An 18,529-nucleotide genomic window follows, 5' to 3' on the forward strand; every position below is an offset into this window, starting at 1 on the left:
CACCTCAAACGTTCTGGCCAGCGGAGGTAGAGCCATTGTATAAAATGGGCAGAATTGGAATCTTATTTCCTCAATTACTTAGCAACTATTAATGAAGAGGGTAAAATGATTCCAGAACAGAAGAAAATACTTTGTGTGCTCAGTGGGATCTGAAGGATTACAAGTGTATGTACATACGCCCAAGTATTCTTGTGTGTGCAATGTTAATGTATTTGGGAAAGCTATTATGGATATTGGATAGTTATTTTGTGCCCAATGTTTGTATAGGTATTATTAGGAATACGTTTTTCCAGAGGAAGCAAGAAGTTAATGAAACTATTGTTAAATATATCATCTCACTTCTGAAGTTGACTCTTGGTTGTAAGTTCGGGAGTTTACAGGAAGAGTTAATTATGGACCAGGTTGTCATGCATACCAGAGATTCTGCAATTCAAGAAAGATTGTGGGCCAATGGGGATGCAAACCTCAAAGATATTTTAGCAATGGTAAAGAAGGGAGAATCATCCAGTTGTAGCACTAAAGTGGTAAAAGTGGAATCATGGGTGCTTCAGTTCCACAAGGAACATGTCGCAGGAAAAGTAAGGAAAAAAAAGTTAGGTACATTTGACAAGACCAATCCTTAAGGTTAAGAATAAGTTAACCAAGAGCTTAGATGTACTGTTGTGACAGTAAGTCACACCTGGCTTATAGTAAATCTTGTCCTGCGATAAATTTTGTAGTTAAGCGTGTGGATGAATGTGGTTCTAGATGTGAGGTAGCTGCATCAATGAGGCATCTTGAGTTAATAATATATTTGATTCTAAAGAGTCTTTTATTTTAACCCTTTCGATGCTGATGACGAGCTCAGCTCGTCATGATGCACGGTTGAGCTGTGCTGATGATGAGCTGAGCTCGTCATGAAACAATGGGAAATGGCATCATCCAGCACCGGAGGGGAAAACACCTAGCAGCGAAGGTGTTAAATACTAATAATGGTGAGTGTAATAAAAAAAGAAACCTGTGTGTTTAATATTCATTGAAGGTGTACATGTGCACATGTATTCAGATTCAGGTTCTCCATACATTGTGAATCAAAAAGTTTGGAGGAGGGAATTTGTGAACAATATTGAAGAAAAATTATTCAAATCTGACCTACTACCGAAAGGCTTCTCGGGTGAGAAAATAAATGTTAGGTTACAGACCCTTTAGGGTCCTTCTGTACTGGGTTGGTATGCTCAGTGTAATTTTCAAATGCTCATGAACCCAAATAGCCCAGAAGCTGTTTTGATTGTGTATGATTGTGAAGACGTGGGAAATGCTATGCTTATAACAGTCTCTAATGTTTTTAGTAGAATTTAGTCATCAAATAATTTCAAAGAAAGTTGTTTGTCCTTATACCCCTAAAGTTAGGAATACACCCATTCTCTTGAGAGATGAGGTGGAAAAAGAACTCCAGAAACTTGTGAGTGCCGACATAATTGAGCCTATAGAATTGAATATCACTTGAGGTAGTGGCCAGATGTAGTAATGGCAGTAGAAAACTTTGTATCGAGTTGCGTTATCTGAACTACAATATAGTTGTAGATACATTTCCCCTTCCAAAGATTTCTGAAATGTTGGCCCAAATTAAGGATGCAAGATGGTTTTTCACTATTGATTTATCTACAGACTACCATCAGATTTCTTTGAATGAGGATAGTAAAAGGTGCACAGCTTTGATTGCTCCCATGGCATTATATCAATACAAAAAAATTATCTTTGTGTTGGCGTCAGCAAAAGCTTTTGTTTTTTTCCGAAGACTGATGCATCAGTTGTTTGGAATAATGGGTAATGTTAAGTGCTTCCAAGCTGACATATTGATCTATACCAAGGATAGGCAGGAGCATGATAATACTTTGTAAACAGTGTTGAACCTATTAAAAGAGAGGTGCTTACCTGTAGAATACTCAAAGTGTAAACTTGCAGTCCAGTCTGACATTTTGGACCATGTTTTGAATGTTGTTGATATTTCTCCTAAAGCCAGTCAGTCAGTGATAACTTTATTTCGGTCGGAGACCATAAAAGTGCAGATAAAATACATACAAAGCACAATTGATTAAAACAATAAATAGTAAGCAGGTAATCTATATCTATACTACTATTATAAAGAGAGAACACGCACCTTTGAGCCAGGTAAACTCGGGAACCACAGCGCCAATCCACACACCCGATACATTGTAGAAATTGTCAGATGGACATAGGCTATAAAAAATAAAAAAAACGTACATTAAAAAATATAACTTTAAAAAAAAAGTAGTGCCCTGGAAGTAGCGCCGGCCGCGACGCTGCTCTGGCCGCGACGTGCGTGATGAGGACGTGCGTGATGACTAGGAGGAGAGACATGGAGCTGCGGTGTGAAGTGAGGAGCGCGGGCGCGTCATGGCGAAGAGGAGCGCCGGTGAAGAGAAGATCGCTGGAAGGAGCGGCAGCTCAGGTAATTTATTGAAATCGAGGCGGGCGGGCGGCGGGAGCGGGTGTGCACAGAAGGACAGGCGGGAGGGAGTCGGGGCGGGAGGGAGTCGGGGCGGGAGGGGGTCGGGGCGGGAGGGGGTCGGACGGGAGCGGGAAACGGAAGCAGGTCAGAGCGGGGCACTCTTTGCCGAGCGATTCATACACATCGGTATTAGAAGCCTGCGTTCAGCAGAATAAACATATAGCGTGGAATCTACGGTGATGCTAAATAATGCATAGATCAGAATTCAGCAGTGCATCTACGGGGGATTTAAAGCATAGATATACAATGAACAGTGATGGCTCGGCATGCATACATTAAAGTGCAGCGTGGAGCGAAATATGGAATATCGACTGCAGATCATAGCCAAGAATAGAGCATCATGTTCCACGGGGGACAGAAGTGCATCTTCTAAGACCTTGACATATGAGCACATATGATCCGAGCAAATATCAAAATGCATGGACTTCACAAGAACCGTGCGTTCAGACAAACCTTTGCAAATAGTTGTAGAGTGTTCAAGGCCAAAATAAACATTGGGCGGCGGGAGGCGGGAGCGGGTGTGCACAGAGGGACAGGCGGGAGGGAGTCTGGGCGGGAGGGAGTCTGGGCGGGAGGGAGTCTGGGACGGGAGGGAGTCTGGGACGGGAGGGAGTCTGGGACGGGAGGGAGTCTGGGACGGGAGGGAGTCTGGGACGGGAGGGGGTCGGGCGGGAGCGGGTGTACTGCCCCCAGCCCCTTTCTGCCCCAGGCAACGCTGGGGCGGGCTGCAAGTATTGGTCATAAAAATAGATTAAACTGAGAAGTTATCATGAACCTAGTAGCATAGGATTTAAAAAAATCGATCAAAGATATTAACATTGGTATTAAACAAAGCCTTTCCTTCTGCGCCACATACCATGTATAAAACGGGATACAGCAAAAACTATTATTTTTTTTTTAAACCTTTATTAGTTGCGGACAACCGAGATACATGACATTTACAGCATCAACAATCCATGAAAGCATGATACTCATGGTACATTCCGTATAGAAGCATCAGTTTTTCTTGGGCTAGTACATCACATTTAGGCTGGCCATCAATACATTCCCCAGTGATCTGCAGTGTGAGGATATCCGAGTAAGAGCACCCCTACTACACAGTCATGGTTATAAGGGGTGGGAAGCCTTCAGTACTCTCGTGTACAGGTGTAGTGCCATACAAGGAGGAGGGATGCACCGAAACCCCCGACCCACGACAATCTAAGTTCTTATTAGTCAACCAGTAACGTCCCCGTGTATAGGAGTGTGCCACATGTAAGTCAAGTAAAGGTGGCCTCACGCGCCTCCCCAGTAAGCATTCAGTGTATAGGCAGGAGGAGTTTAATGTGTCATAAGCCGGTGCACAGTGTTCAGTCGTGCATACGCCATGTCCATTGATGCGCAATCGCAGGATCCAATGTGTGTGCCCACTCCCTGCTAACCCGCTGTTGTATGATACCTGGAGGCCCAGAAAGAAGTGTTCCGTAAGTAGCAGCACCTGACCTGCAAGTATCCCAGACCCCCCCCATCCCCACTTCTGCATTAAGCCCACCGCCACTGTCCAAGCAGGGGGGGGGCTGAGTTCCCGCCCACTATGTGATATGTAGTTTGGTGAATGTATTACACAGCATCCACTCGCTCAGGGGCCCACTAACCGATCTTCATCCCCAGAGGAATCACCGTGTGTCGCCCGGGACATCCAGTAAACCTGTAAAGGGGACCAAAAGTCACTAGGTCTGCAGCGGGCGGGCATTAATTCTGCATAGACTCCGTGCTGGTCTTGGCAGTACGTGAGGTCGTCCAGCCATTCCTTAAACTTAGGTGCCCTGCCTCTCCCCCCACCTGCAAGCAATTCTCCTTTTAGCCAGCAGCAGCGCGATATCGACAAACCTACGATCCGCCTTGGGTACCTCCCTGGTATACCCCAGCAACATCCCCACCGGGTCCAGTGGAAGAGGGCCAGCAATCATGACTTGGAGCGCAGCATGTACCTGCGCCCAGTATGCCTGTATCGCACCACACTCCCAGGCCAGATGAAGGAAACCCGCGCCTTCCGCACGGCATCGTGCGCACCTGTCGTCCTCTGAGAGGCGAAAACGTAGCTTCCGGACTGGAGTGTAATAATATCTCTGTACAAACTTGTAATGAATAATTTTCAATTGGCAGCTGGAGGATATGTTAGCCGTGACCGAGCAGCAATATTTCCACTGCTCGTCAGTGAGTTCGTCATTTAGTTCAGAGCGCCAGTCGGCCCGCGCCTTAGACAGAGCCGGTGGGCGCTGCTCACGGATGGCAGCATACAGTTTGGACACCAAGTGTCTGCCATCCGACACCAGCAAAACATGCAAAGGCAGCACTGTCCCCGGCTCCTCTGGGAAACTAGGGAGTATGTCCCGCATACCCTGACGAAGTCTAATATAATAAAACACCCCCATAGGTGTCGGGGGACCTGTCCGGAATATCTGATCTTTGGTACGGAACAACCCATCCTGGAACAAGTCACCCCATGTAGTAAGGTGAACGCGTTTGCACATGGATCGAAACCCATTTTCCAGTAATAGCGACAGCTTCGGGTGGTACGCAAGGGGCATTGCCGGTGAGTAGAGCATGAGCGCTCCAAGCAGTTTAGTCACTCTCCTCAAGAGTCAATCGTACAAGTAACAGTGGTAGCAGGCGTCTCGACATCACCAAGCAGTCCCATGAGCATGCCCTTAAGTGGGAGTGGATGTACTATCCAATCCTCGGCAGCAACTTGTGGCATGAAGGGGGCAGGGTTAACCCAGTGATAGGCGTGTTGCGCCTGAGCGCTGAGGTAATACACTTCCAGATCAGGGACATCGAATCCGCCCCTGTCATATGGCTGTGTCAGGACAGTCCAGCTAAGGCGCGGTTGTTTTCCGCCCCAGAAGAGGCGAAGCAGCTCAGTTTGAAGCCTCTTGAAAAAATAGGTCCCTGGGTAGTAGGGAATGTTCTGGAATAGGTATAGAAAGCGCGGAAGGATGACCATTTTTATCAGGGAGGCTCTGCCTGCCATCGAGAGAGGAAGGGCCAACCAGCGGGTCACGTTGTCTGTCAGCTGTGAGATAGCCACTCCATAATTCAGCCGAATCGTGTCCTCCTTATTGAGCGATATCTCAATGCCTAAGTATCTCAGGTCAGAGTCACACCACTGTAAGGGGTAGTCTAATGGAAAACGGGTAACCGAGGCCGTGAGGGGGAAGAACTGCGATTTCTGCCAGTTAATGTGCACTCCAGACATGCCGCCAAACACTATAAATTCTCTCAGGAGTGGGTTAAGGTGTTGTTGTGGGTGCCGCACATATAGCGTAACATCATCTGCATAAAGGGAGATCCCAATCTGCCTCTGGTTACAGTTAAAGGCGCTGGCCTTATGCAATTGCCGGATCCTGCATGCCAGTGGTTCAATTGCCAAGGCAAAAAGCAGGGGCGACAGGGGGCAGCCCTGTCTGGTCCCTCTCGTGATCGGCATCTGGGCAGAGAGCGCCCCATTAATGATGACACTGGCGACTGGAGAGGTATAGAGTAGTTTCACCCATGCGATGAATATCCGAGGGAACCCCATCCTGTCCAAGATAGCCATGAGATAGCCCCACTCTACAGAATCGAACGCCTTGGTGGCGTCCAGAAACACAGCAGCGACAGGTAGCTCAGGCGCTATGGTGGGTATAAGGGAGAACAGTGTACGAAGGTTATGCGATGTGGCTCGCCCTGGGACAAATCCAGATTGGTCTGGTAACACCAGGGTACTCATGAGCAAGGACAGCCTAGTCGCCAGCACTTTAGCAAGTATTTTCGCGTCGCAGTTTAGTAGTGAGAGGGGTCTATAGGCGTCGGGATCAATCTGATTTTTCCCTGGTTTCAGTAGGGAGGTTATCGCCACCTCCCTCATTGAGCCCGGTAGTATCCCCACCTCAAGCGACTCTTCAAAGACTTCCTTCAGCACCGGTGCCATGATGTTTATGTAGCACTTGTAAAATTCGGCCGGAAGGCCGTCCAGCCCTGCAGCCTTGCCATTGCTGAGGGACATGATCGCCTCCCTGATCTCATCTAGTTCGAAAGGACATCCTAGGAATGCCCTGTCGCCGTCACTCAGCCAGCAGAGCGCTATGTCATCTAGGAAGTTCCCGAACTCCACATCGCCCTCCTGCTGTGTGGAATATAACTGTTTGTAGTGCTGCAAGAAGGTTTCCTGGATTCTCCTAGTATCCTGATAGGTCCCGCCTTTGCCATCAGCGATTTCTAATATGTGGGTGGCATGGCGCCGGTGTCTCGTGAGCGCCGCAAGTACCTTTCCCGGCCGGTCCCCCTCGCAATAGCGCCTAGCTGTCCAGTACTTGCCTCGGAACTTCACCTCTCTGGCAGCTTCCTCTTCAAAGGACGAGAGTTTGGCCCTGAACTCCCCCGCCAGGTCAGGGCAGGGATTTCTGACCATCTCCGCCTCCAGCGCTTTAAGCTCCAATTCAAGTTTAGACAACGTGCGCACTATGTCCCTGAGTATACCACAGCTCTTAGAAATCGTGACGCCCCTCACAGTCACTTTAAAGGCTTCCCAAATCGTTTCCACCTTATCGACCGACCCCTTATTCCTAGGGAAGAACGCTTCTATCTCCTCACCAAGTTCATGTTTAAAGATAGGGTCAAGCAGGGCAGAGGGGAAGAGCCGCCACGGCGGACGCACTCTGGCATATCCAGGCAGCTCCAATACAGCCAGCACAGGGCAGTGGTCTGAGTAAGTACGAGGTAGATGTTTCACCTGAACGACGCCCCCAGCCAGACCCCGCGAGACAAAGCAGTAGTCAATCCTAGCCCATGAGCGTGCGTGCGCCGTGAAATGCGTGCCCTCTCTAGATGCTGGTTGTGTGTGCCTCCAGCTATCTAATAGGCCTGCCTCCGTCAGTATGCCTTGAAGAGTATCCCGTGCTTTCGTGTTGTATTGTCCACTACCATCTGATCTATCTGTCCCAGGATTCAGTGACAGGTTGAAGTCCCCCCCCCCCCCCCCCCCCCCCCCCAGATAATGTGTGTGGCCTCGATCTCCAATATATGGCCCCACAGTGCCAGAAAGAACCCGGGTGTGTCTATATTGGGTGCGTAGCAGTTAACAAGCACAATCACAACAGTACCCAGCCTGCCCCAAAGGATCACATACCTCCCCTCAGTGTCCACCCTCGCACCCAACTTTTGGAAAGGCAACGCTTTATTGATTAGAATAACCGTACCCCTTGAGTAGGTGGAATATGAGGAGAACTCTCTAACTATTGCCCATCTACTTGCGAACTTAGGGGCGCTACGTGGATTTAGGTGGGTTTCCTGAAGCATCGCTATCTGCACATGATGCCTATCCAAATATGTGAGTACACTTCTGCACTTCCTGGGGTCATTAAGGCCCCGAACATTCCAGGATATTATGGAAACGTTACTCAAGGCGATATCACCCATGCTCATCATTGTAGTCCTGAAAAAAGCCCACGGCCAGTGTCCCAGCCCTCAATCGGAACGTACCAATTACAAGTCTCTCTGCTGTTTGGAACATTCGCACCATACATTCACTAATGCTCACGCACATTTCGACATTGATCCCTGCATACATGCCATGAACATCTCCAGCAAAACTGCCTCTAGGCTCAACAACACATACCCCAACAGTCCTACACCCTCCCACCCCCCACATCCAGCAACGCAATCCCCCCGCATCAATTCCTCCCCCCTCCCACTGAAGCAACCCAAACTTGCCAGTACCGTATTCCCTCCCCCCAACCCGACCCCCGTACTCAACAATCATAGAAGAACTGTGGGTGGAATCCCCTTCTGGGGACATCAGTTACACACCAATACACCCCAACCATCCCCTCCCGCCCCGCACAGGCCATACGGGAACAGTCAGAGAAGGGGGGGTGGTGCCTGGTATACATTACCCCTGCAGGTCAGGGCCTGTCCATCATGCCAATGTCTCTCGCAGCACCCTCCCCACTTGGAGAAGATGCCAATCAAGTTGAGTGAGCCGGACATGCATCCGCCGCGGTCCACACCTCCTCCAATACTGCCATCACCCTGGACATTCCAATAACAACCTCAAACCTGGAGTTCATTGTTCGACCTGTTCGCCAATCCACAGCCAGTCCGCTGAGTGGGGATACTGCAATCCAGTTCCTTAATCCAGTACAGAACATCCAGGGCTAAGACAATCCACAGTATCCAAAACGAATGCCAGTATAACAACAGGAGGACAACCAGCCAGCAGCAAAGAGGTTACCTCATTCTTCAGCGTTTTCCTCTGGGTCTTCGTCCGCATCTCCATTTTCCGCATGTCGTCTGTCTCTTCTGGCATCCCGGAGTTTCTTAATGTAGTCCTCTACCTGCTGCGGATTCGTGAAAAAATGTTGTTTGCCCTGATGGGTCACCCTAAGGCGCGCCGGGTAGAGGAGTGCGTAGTCCACCTGCATGCCTCTTAACTTTTTCTTCACATCCAAAAACTTCTTCCGCTGTTCCTGCACCAGAGGTGTAAAGTCCGGGTACACTGAAAAGGGTACTCCATCGCATGACAAGTTTTGATTCGTCCGGGCTGCTCGCAGTGCCGCATCTCGGTCGCGGTAGTTAAGCAATCGGGCGATGATAGGCCGCGGCTGCGCTCACGGCTTGGGCACTGGACCCAGAGAGCGGTGCGCTCTCGACGATGAATTGACCAGAGAAAGCCTCCCTGCCCACTGCAGCGACCAGGATTTTCTCTACATATTCCTCCATGCGACCAGTGTTGGTGGACTCCGGCACACCCGTGACGCGAATGTTATTGCGCCTACTCCTCGCCTCCAACTCCTCATTCTTTGCCGCTATCACACGTAGTATGTTGTCCATTCTGGAGAGGCGCGCATCGTGGGATGCCGTTGAATCCTCCGAGGCAGAAATACGTCGCTCTGCTTCCGTCAGGCGTTCTTCATGGACCTCCAGCTTCTGTACGACCCCATCCATCCTGGAGGACAGGCGGTCCACCTTATCCACTATCGTGGCGAAGCCCTGCCTCATCTCTTCCAGCATTATTCGCATCTCAGGGGCCATGGACGTGGAGGGGAGCTCAGCGCCCGGTGGTTCGTGGGCTCCGCTAGCGCCATTCGTGCCACGCAGCTGCTTCTTTGGGGGCGCAGGCTCAAAAGAGAGCTTAGGTTGCTTATTATCGTTCTTCCCCATAGTGCTCCTCTTGTAGGGGCCCGAAGTGCCCAGCGAGAGGCGATCAGTGTGGCGCTCACCGCCCCTCGACAACCCTTTGCGCATTCGCACCCCCCAGTACAGTGTCTGCGCCGGTGGCAGCGCCCACCGCGTGAGGAGCAGGACAGCAGCGACAGAGCGACTCCCCCGCCTCAATGCGCCTCAGCTTCAATGCCCAGGGCCAGCCGATAGTGTTCACGAGGGGGGACAACTGTCCCAGCTGGCCACGTTGTGTGGGTGGCGGGTAGCGGTGTGCCGGAGAGGAATGAGCAATGTCCGCGCTTGAGAAGCCCTGGGGGGGGGGGGGGGGGTAGGGGGAGGAAAGGCCCAGCGCACCTCAGCCGGGCAGCAGCTTCCACAGTTCGACCCAGGTCTGTGGCCCCCAGTGGTTCTCTGATGCTCCTCGACCCCCAGGCTCTGGAAGCAGCAATCACACAGCAGGATCAGGGGCACCGCCGGCAATCCGATGTAAAGGGCCGGGGTCCCGGTCAAGCACCTCCCGGTGCAGGCGGCAGGCCACAGTGTCGTCCACACTCCCAGCAGGGCTCAGGGCCGCCGCCCAGCACCACCACGCGTTGGTACAGCCACAGGGGGGGGAAGACTCACCGCCGCCGCCGCCTTCTAGTCACCGGCGGGCCCCGCACTCCCCGACAGGCCACTCCGTCTCTGAGGCCTACCTGCCTCGTGGTGAGCCCCGACCTCGCGTGGCACAGCGCTCAGGCTCTCGCACCTCGTCTACTCAGCAGTGCTTCCCGGTCAGTGTTCTGGTTCGGCTAACTTCGGCGCTGAACGTCGGATCGTCCCCAAATTTGGACCGGAGCTGCAGGACAGGAAGGCCCACACTCGCTGAAATTTTCAGACGAAAACCTGCAGGCAATCAGGATGAAATCAGGATAGGGCTGACCAGGCAGCCAGAGCCTCACTGAAGTGCGGCCATTAGCTCGTGCGCCCTCTAGCGCCCCCCGGATACAGCAAAAACTATGGGAGGCGAGGTATCCTGCATGCAATGTCTGAAGCCCAAATTCCTACATAATGGAATCAACCAGCATTTTCTTATTGTTACATACGCTGGACAGAAGAACATAACATGTGGAACATCTTCTCGCATATAATTACATGCCGGGCAGGTTCCATTTTCTGTTTTAGCCCATTTCGAGGTAAATGCCCTGATTGGCAAGCAGCCATGCCTCAGTTGGGTATATAGTTTCCTCGCAAGAGGAGGTTGGATTACGTCTAGGAATTCCTCTAGTCGTGATTCAGATTTTACTAAGAGGAACTCTACAGACAACGTGCCCTGGGTTGTTGATCGCTGTAGGGCAAGTACATTTTGTCGCCTCATCAGGGTTAGCAGCTCTGACCTGGGCATCCTCTGACAGCTCAGCTCGGGGATCTCCCATAGCTGGGGCAAGCCTATCTTTAGAAGAGGCTATCCAGAATGCTGGTGCTCGTCAAACAAGGACGGAGTAAGATAATTTTTTGGGCTTGTCGAATTTTATGCACACATTTGTGGAAGGCTTTGCATAAGACAACTTCTTAAAAAGTAAACCAAATGTGTATGGTCTTCAGAATGTCAAAAAGAGTTTAAGGAAATGAAGAAGGCTATTGTTAAAGCTCTGGGCTTAAAAAGTTTTGATTCCAACCTAGAAAGCATAATTAAAACTGACACCAGTAGTAAAGGTTTAGGATGCGTGGTGTTGCAAAAGACGGGAGAGGCAAGAAGTTAAAATCTTGCATGTGGCTCACAGGCTTGATCGCCTGTGGAGGGAAAGTTTTATGTTATTGAAAAAGAAACACATGTGTGTGTATGGGCGTTTAAACATTACAAATCTATTTTGGGGGGATAAACGTGTGGTAAGTAGCAACTATAAGCCTTTGGTAAGACTTAACTGCTAAAGGCACGTTTCAGGCTTCCGCATGGACTGCTGGAATGTCCATCAGTCTGCAGGATTAAATGTACTGGAATGGTAGACTTTTTATCATCTGGTAAAGGTTTTAGGAGGAATATCAGATTGCATGAATTCATGAACAAGGTGCACCTGTGTGGGGTGAGACTAAATGGAACGACCAGTATACAAATAATGCAAATTTACAGGAACTAATGAGTGTGGTGGTGCGAGAATGGCCCGAAAGCGTCTGACTTTACTCCCAAGTTGAAACACTTTTGGGAAGTTCCAAACGAGTTGTCTGTGGTGAGAGATACTAAAAGAGGGAGGACAGGGTTGTTCCTTTCATTACCTTGAGAGGTACTGTTAACTTGTGTCATGAAGGCCATGGTGGTATTGTGAAGACTAAACTAAGGATGTAGAAGTGGTATTGGTGGCTAGGTTTGTAGAAAGAATGTTAAGGAAATGTGTAGTTTGTGTAAATTCTGACAAATCTTTGAGGATATTGAGACCCACTATGTAACTTATTGTTCTAAGGAAGCTCTGGGAAATGGTTGATATTTACATTAAGGGACCCATTGGTTTTCAGTCTAGATATATAATTGCTTTGATTAATGTTTTTGCAAGATGGCCAGTAGACAAAATTGTGGAAAGGCTGGATACGGATGCAGTGTTTCATTTAATTGAGAGAATTTTCATGGATGTAGGATTACCTGTTCGGATCATCGGTGATAACTGAGTTCAGTTTACTGCTGGTTAGGCTGAAAATTATTTTAGAAATTTGGAATCAAACACTGTACCACTTCACTCTATAATGCCAGTGGCAATGGCATGATTGAATGATTTCAAAAAAAGTGATGAGTGCTGTACAATTGGCAATTAAGAACATTGAGGATTCGGAGGTAAAATTTTAAAAATGGTATGGATGTACAGGTCTAATATCCATGGTGCTTTGGGCGCATCTCTTTTTGAGGTCATGAGAGGAAACGGGGCAAGAACTAAAAGTAATCCTGAGTGTTAGTGGAATCCACCAATACTGATATTTCTTTTGAGAAGGAAGATTACAGATACATATTTGAGATACAAAAACACACATGATTCTAAGAATAGGTCTGAGGAGATTGCAATTAAGGAAGGCGTATGGGTAAAAGTAAAAAAAAAAGTAACTTGTAAGTAAAGGCGAGAGTGGGTTTTCGGACCCTTTGAAAGTTTCTAATGTTTCGCGCAATGCTGTCAATTGAGTGATGTGAAGATCTCGAGGATAGCTGTCTTGAAAGGTGACTGTGATGTATATAAGGAGAGTTCTGTTAGGGCTATGGACATGTATGGGGATTGTTGTGATGGTGTGGTGTCTTTGGAAGAGGTTTCTACTAGTAACAAAAGTTATGTTGACCTTGAAGATGAGGGTGTTACCACTTATGGTAAAAGTCCTGAGGGGGTCAACATCGATGAAACGAACGATCAACCCAAGTGAAATCAGTGAGGAAAATGACAACTTGGATCTTACTGGGGTTGCACTGGGAAAGTCTGCTGACACAGGAAACATTTCTCCTGTGCCTTGTATATAGTGTTAACGTATTGTGAACTTTGTTTGTTTTTCTTTTATTATTGAGAGGGGATGATTTGTTATATCATAGGTACATACTGTATAATGTTAGCAGGCACAGTAGTAGTTGTTTGTGTTTGACTGCCTCTGGGGGTTTGCGCTCAGTGTTTTGTAACTGTTAGTGATGGGCAGAGCCTTGGAAAAGAATCTCGGTTACAGTTGCCTGGAGGAAGGGAGGAAGCAAGCTGTGCTTGCCGTTGCTCTCATTGCTGGTGTTCCAGTTTATGATTAGAGCTTCTTTCAAGTTACACCCGTGTGGATTATTTTACACCATAGTTACCCGCTTGTTGTTAACACATGACATTTTAGTGGATGTCCGTTGTGGTGTAACAGTGCTGATTGCAGTTCTAGCAATAGCAATTTTAAAAGATCAAACGCTGCTTTTCGTTTAAGAGATTTTAAAAGGACAGCACCCCACATCTACATTTCAATGTGCTGCCTTTCCGTAGCGGACTATAACACTGGCATTGCTACACAAATCTTTCTTACGAAGTGAAATAGTTTGTGACACTCTGTAATGAAAGCACTAAAATGGCTAAAGGCAGGTGCATGTCCCATCTCTTTTTTTGATGTGCACTCACTGCGTTTTGCTCTCGGGAGCGAGCAGCGGCGCGCAGGCGGACTGCTGCATTCCTCGTGGGTCAGGTTACACACAACGCGCCGTGCTTTTGCTTGTTTTATGGGTGTGTTCGGGCTCCGCACTGCCTCCCAGGCTATGATTCCTGTTTGGAGTGAGTTCGCCAGTAAACAGGAAGTCCAGTGTGCCAATGACTGTTGGAGCTGCTTGAGGGATTCTTCGAAGTCTCCCCCGGTGCTGTACTTTAGTCTGAATTAATACCATGTCATCGCCTATAAATTATCTATTGCGGGAACATTTTATACTGTCGCGCGGGAAGCAGAGCACGTGCTCTAAATAGGCCACACACAGAGCGGTGCCAGGCTATGGTTTTCGACAAAAGGTAACCTTCACCTTCCATCGGGCGCCCAGTTTCATGTTTTTTATGGGTATTTTCGGACTGCGCGTTGCCTCACACTGCGCCAGCATTCATGTTTTTTTATTTTAAATATCTTTTTTCTAATTCTTCCCCTCCCGTTGTTGTTAAATTTCTTCCCACCCCCTTCCTGTTGTCCATGCCGTCTTTACTCTCGCCCCCCTCTCGTAGTCTCCTGCCCCCCCTTCCGTTGTCTGAGCCATCTTTGCTCCCCCCCCCCCCCCCCCCCCCCCCCCCACCTCCTGTTTACTGCAGAACGTACAAGAAAAGGGTCCAGGCACCTTGCGCTTACCTTATTCCCTTATAAGTTACCCTTTTTACCTTCAGATCTGGTGCATTGGTAGATTTGATCACCACTAAGTTCAAGGGTAATTTTATTTTGCTTGGAGTTTCATTTTAAGGCACAGGCTTACCATTGTGATTTGAGCACATAACCATACTCTGGATCTCACCCACCTGTAGGGGTGCTTATGAGTGCAGCACACTTGGCTCTAAAGCAGCAGCTTCTAACACTTCTCACTCACCAAGCACTCTTGCTGCCTCTGCTAAATTTGTGTGTGCCAGATTAAGCAGCAGATATGACAAAACACTTAAAAGGTCCCAAAGGCGAGACTTATTGGCTATGCCAATGCTTGTTGGCATGTGCTGTGGCTTGGCATTATGAATCTTAGGGCCCAATCAGTAATTCCTCCTCATTGGCACCAGACGTGTCTATTTAGTAAAGTAGTAGTAGTAAAGTAACTGAGCTTATAAAGCGCCTGCTTACACTAGCCAGTGTGTTCCCGCTGTACCGCTGAGGAACCCATCCTGGCCTGTTCCTGTGAGGCGCCCACTCCTGGGCACCCCAAGGTGAAGTCAGGCATCCTTAGCGATTAAGGCCGGTGTGGAGATTAACCCCTTTAGTGCTGCCGTCGGCCAACGGTCGTCGCGAGCACTACCTTGCCAGTGCTGCGCACGTCCGTTGGCCGATGCAGCCGCACCCGTTTCTTCGAACGTTCAGCACTGGCGCAGAATGTTCGAAGCAGCAAACGGGTTAAGCAAGCTATTGCCCAGAGTTGCAGAGTGGGACCCATGATTAGAGTAGGCACCGTGGCGAGAAATATCGGGTCCGCGGACATTGAGCCCAAGACCCTGCCGCGACCGGAATTAAACCCTGGTCCCGGGTCAGATCTCTGCATCAGGGTTTGCCGCTCTAACCAGTGAGCCACACTTCTCCACTACAACTGTCTTTGATGCTGAAATTGAATTCTACATGCAGAGATTTAGTTTTTTAGTGATTTGTATTTGTGTGTATATTTTAAATTGTTATATGATGGGCTGTATTTTTATGTAATCATTCTGTGAAAGCTGCACATACTGTTCAGTGAACCTGACTTGAGGTGCTTTTCTCTTTGTGTTCCCTTCAGGGGAGTAAAGGATGTTCTGAAAAAGAGGCTAAAGAACTATTACAAGAAGCAGAAGCTGAATCATCATCATCTTCTCCAAGGCAGTGGGGACACCTACTATGATTACATCTGTGTCATTGACTTTGAAGCAACGTGTGAAGAGGGCAACCAACCTGACTACATACATGAAATTATTGAATTTCCCATTGCCTTGGTGAACACTCGCACCCTTGAAATAGTATGTGAACCAATTTATCAATATTCGTGCTTTGGGTCCAGAAATGTGTTGAATTCTGTTTTTGCATTAGAAAGGAAGTCAAGTTCTCCTTTATGTATTAAGTGTCAATGAGTTTTCAATCCATGGGTATGTAGAGCTTCGGGCTCACGTGGCCCTCGATGCTTTATTTTTCTTTGTTGTTAAAACTACAGCAGTAAAACCACTACAATCTACCTATCCCAGCATGTACTGTCAAATAAAAACCAATACCAGTGTTGAAATCCCCATTGAGTATTGACAAGTGAGTATTCTACTTTCTTCAATAATGTAGTCGATCATTAGGCCCAGAACCGCAAATAAGTTCCGTATGGAGGTGTTTACTTTTTATAATGTGGCACATGCTCCCAAAAGAACAAATACGGAGTAACGGATACGTAAGAGTTTGCCTTACATCCACTTGTGCTGTCTTGAAGTTTTCTCAAAGAGTCAATAAATATGCACCACACTATTGTTGCTGCCTGCTAGAAAGAATTTCGTTGGTTTTGAAAAATACTTATTACTATCTTTATGAATTACAACAACAAAGAAATCATAGATGATGCAAAAAATCCTATGGTTTTAAAATTAAAATATATTTTTGTATTTTTACTGTCATAAGGCTTGCACACGAATGACAATTTATCAGAAAGGGTTACTATTCACAATTTCCAACAATAGGGCGTAAATACCTATTTTTGAGTTTAGTATTTCGCAGGTTTATTGTAAAAACGATTATGAATATAAATCTTATGATTAAAAAAAGTTTGTATTTTAGATTGATGTTCTGACACTTTATATACAGTTTTATGTGTTTTATTCCTTTATTTTCTGTCCTGCTCTTCAATTTAGAGTGCTGGGGATTTTGTCCATCAATAAAGATGCATTGCAGCTTTGAATAGTTTTGAATGCCTGCCATTGGATGCTTTGACTTGGCACTAGTTGATGCTTTACTTGCTGCTCATGTTTGTGGCTGTTGTGTGCGTATGCATGTCCTACCTCAAAGCTGCATGAACATTCTTCTTGCAAGATAGACCTATACATTGAATTGACCTGTAAGGGACAACTGTGTTGAAGGTTGTTGCCAGTAGGGAGTTTGCAAAGTAGTTTAGTTCGTCTCCAACAAAAATGTGATCAAATGTGTGTAGATTGTAGGGCTATTTTGCCAATTTCTTCAATAGAGACATGTGTTTATACAAGGTGATTTTGTTTGAATTGGTGCTTCCCAAGCTTTTTAGAACCACAACCCACTTTTTAAAACGCCAAACTTTTGCAAACCATCTAGCTTTAAATGGTTATATATCTCTCTCAAGCTCATGCGGAATGTCCATCAGGCGAGCCTCACTCGAGTGGCAGTGTGCTTTTCCCAACGCATTACCTTTGGTATGGGCGGTGGTTCCTTTGAATAAATAAAAGCATCTGACTTCGCCTTAAGCGTTTCGAATTGTCTTTCTTCCGCAGAGGCTGTCGGAAAAGTACATGATGGTACTTGTATCATCAGATCAGCCCATTTTGGAGCACGATATCGCTGAACAAATTACCAGCATGCTGCTGGTCGTCTTTGAAAACTGCCATGCCTGAACTGAACAGGAAACTGCTAAGAATTGTCCGTCTTCACATGCCTCTGAAGAAGAAGGTTATTCCTTTGAAATGCGTAAGGCGAAGACTCGAGGGAACAGCTGTTGATTGAATCTACTGACGTGTGGCTGTTCATACCTGATTAAAAGCTTTGCTTCATGCTGGTGTTTGGCGTGCGACTCATTGCCTAGGGCAAGTTTGGAGCGTATATTTTAGGCGGCGTGCCCCGCTGCAGAGGACGCACCACCCCAAAATGAGGGAGCCAAGGGGCCCGATGTATCCGAGCCCTGCCGTTGGAAACACCAATTAGGATCAAGAGCAGTGCCCGTCAGCGGAGGCCCATTGTGGGCTTGCAATGGTTATTTACAGTTAATTTGTGCTCCCAAGACTGGCAAGGAACTTTCCTGGACTGCAGTTCCCAGAATGCTCCACAGGTATCTCAAATGAGCAGCCCATCTGGGGGCGTGGACTTAAGCATTAATTAAGTGGAACTGAACAGGAAACTGCTAAGAATTGTCGGTCTTCACATGCCTCTGAAGAAGAAGGTTATTCCTTTGAAACGCGTAAGGCGAAGACTCGAGGGAACAGCTGTTGATTGAATCTACTGACGTGTGGCTGTTCATACCTGATTAAAAGCTTTGCTTCATGCTGGTGTTTGGAGTGCGACTCATTGCCTAGGGCAAGTTTGGAGAATATATATATATATAACGATTTTTCGCACCGACAGTTTCAAGGATGCTGCACACTCAGGCTATTTTGATGATTAGTTGTTTATTTCATGCAACTCAAAGCAAGTATACTGACAAACTCGTGTCCTTCGTCAATGTTAGTGATTCAAATGCAAACTACTTCCTTTCAACACAAATCAAATTCATTGGATGGCGGCTGAATTATAAAAATAGAAAAGGGACCTTGTTGTGGAGATGGCCAAAGTAGATGTAAAGTGTCGGCCATCTTTGAATATTTGTGCATGTATTACATAGATACCTATTCATGATCATAACTGTTTTAAATTCACAGATCACCAATGAAGGTGAAAAACATAAAATAAAATCAATACTGATATTTGAACAATCCGTATTCCAGATTAATATCAAATTCAATGATTCATAACATTCCC

General features: G+C 47.3%; 1 protein-coding gene across 1 annotated transcript in view; it reads left to right on the plus strand.

Moving 5' to 3' along the window:
- The window catches only part of ERI1 (exoribonuclease 1), a 228,207-nt gene that overhangs the window by 148,346 nt on the left and 61,332 nt on the right, over positions 1 to 18,529 (plus strand). Inside the window, exon 3 of the mRNA XM_086961755.1 lies at positions 15,600 to 15,816. Within this exon, the coding sequence (XP_086817881.1) occupies positions 15,600 to 15,816 (217 nt within the window). The remainder of the gene's footprint in view (positions 1 to 15,599; positions 15,817 to 18,529) is intronic.

Source organism: Lissotriton vulgaris, chromosome 3_1 (assembly GCF_964263255.1).
Source record: "Lissotriton vulgaris chromosome 3_1, aLisVul1.2, whole genome shotgun sequence".
NCBI lineage: Eukaryota > Metazoa > Chordata > Amphibia > Caudata > Salamandridae > Lissotriton > Lissotriton vulgaris.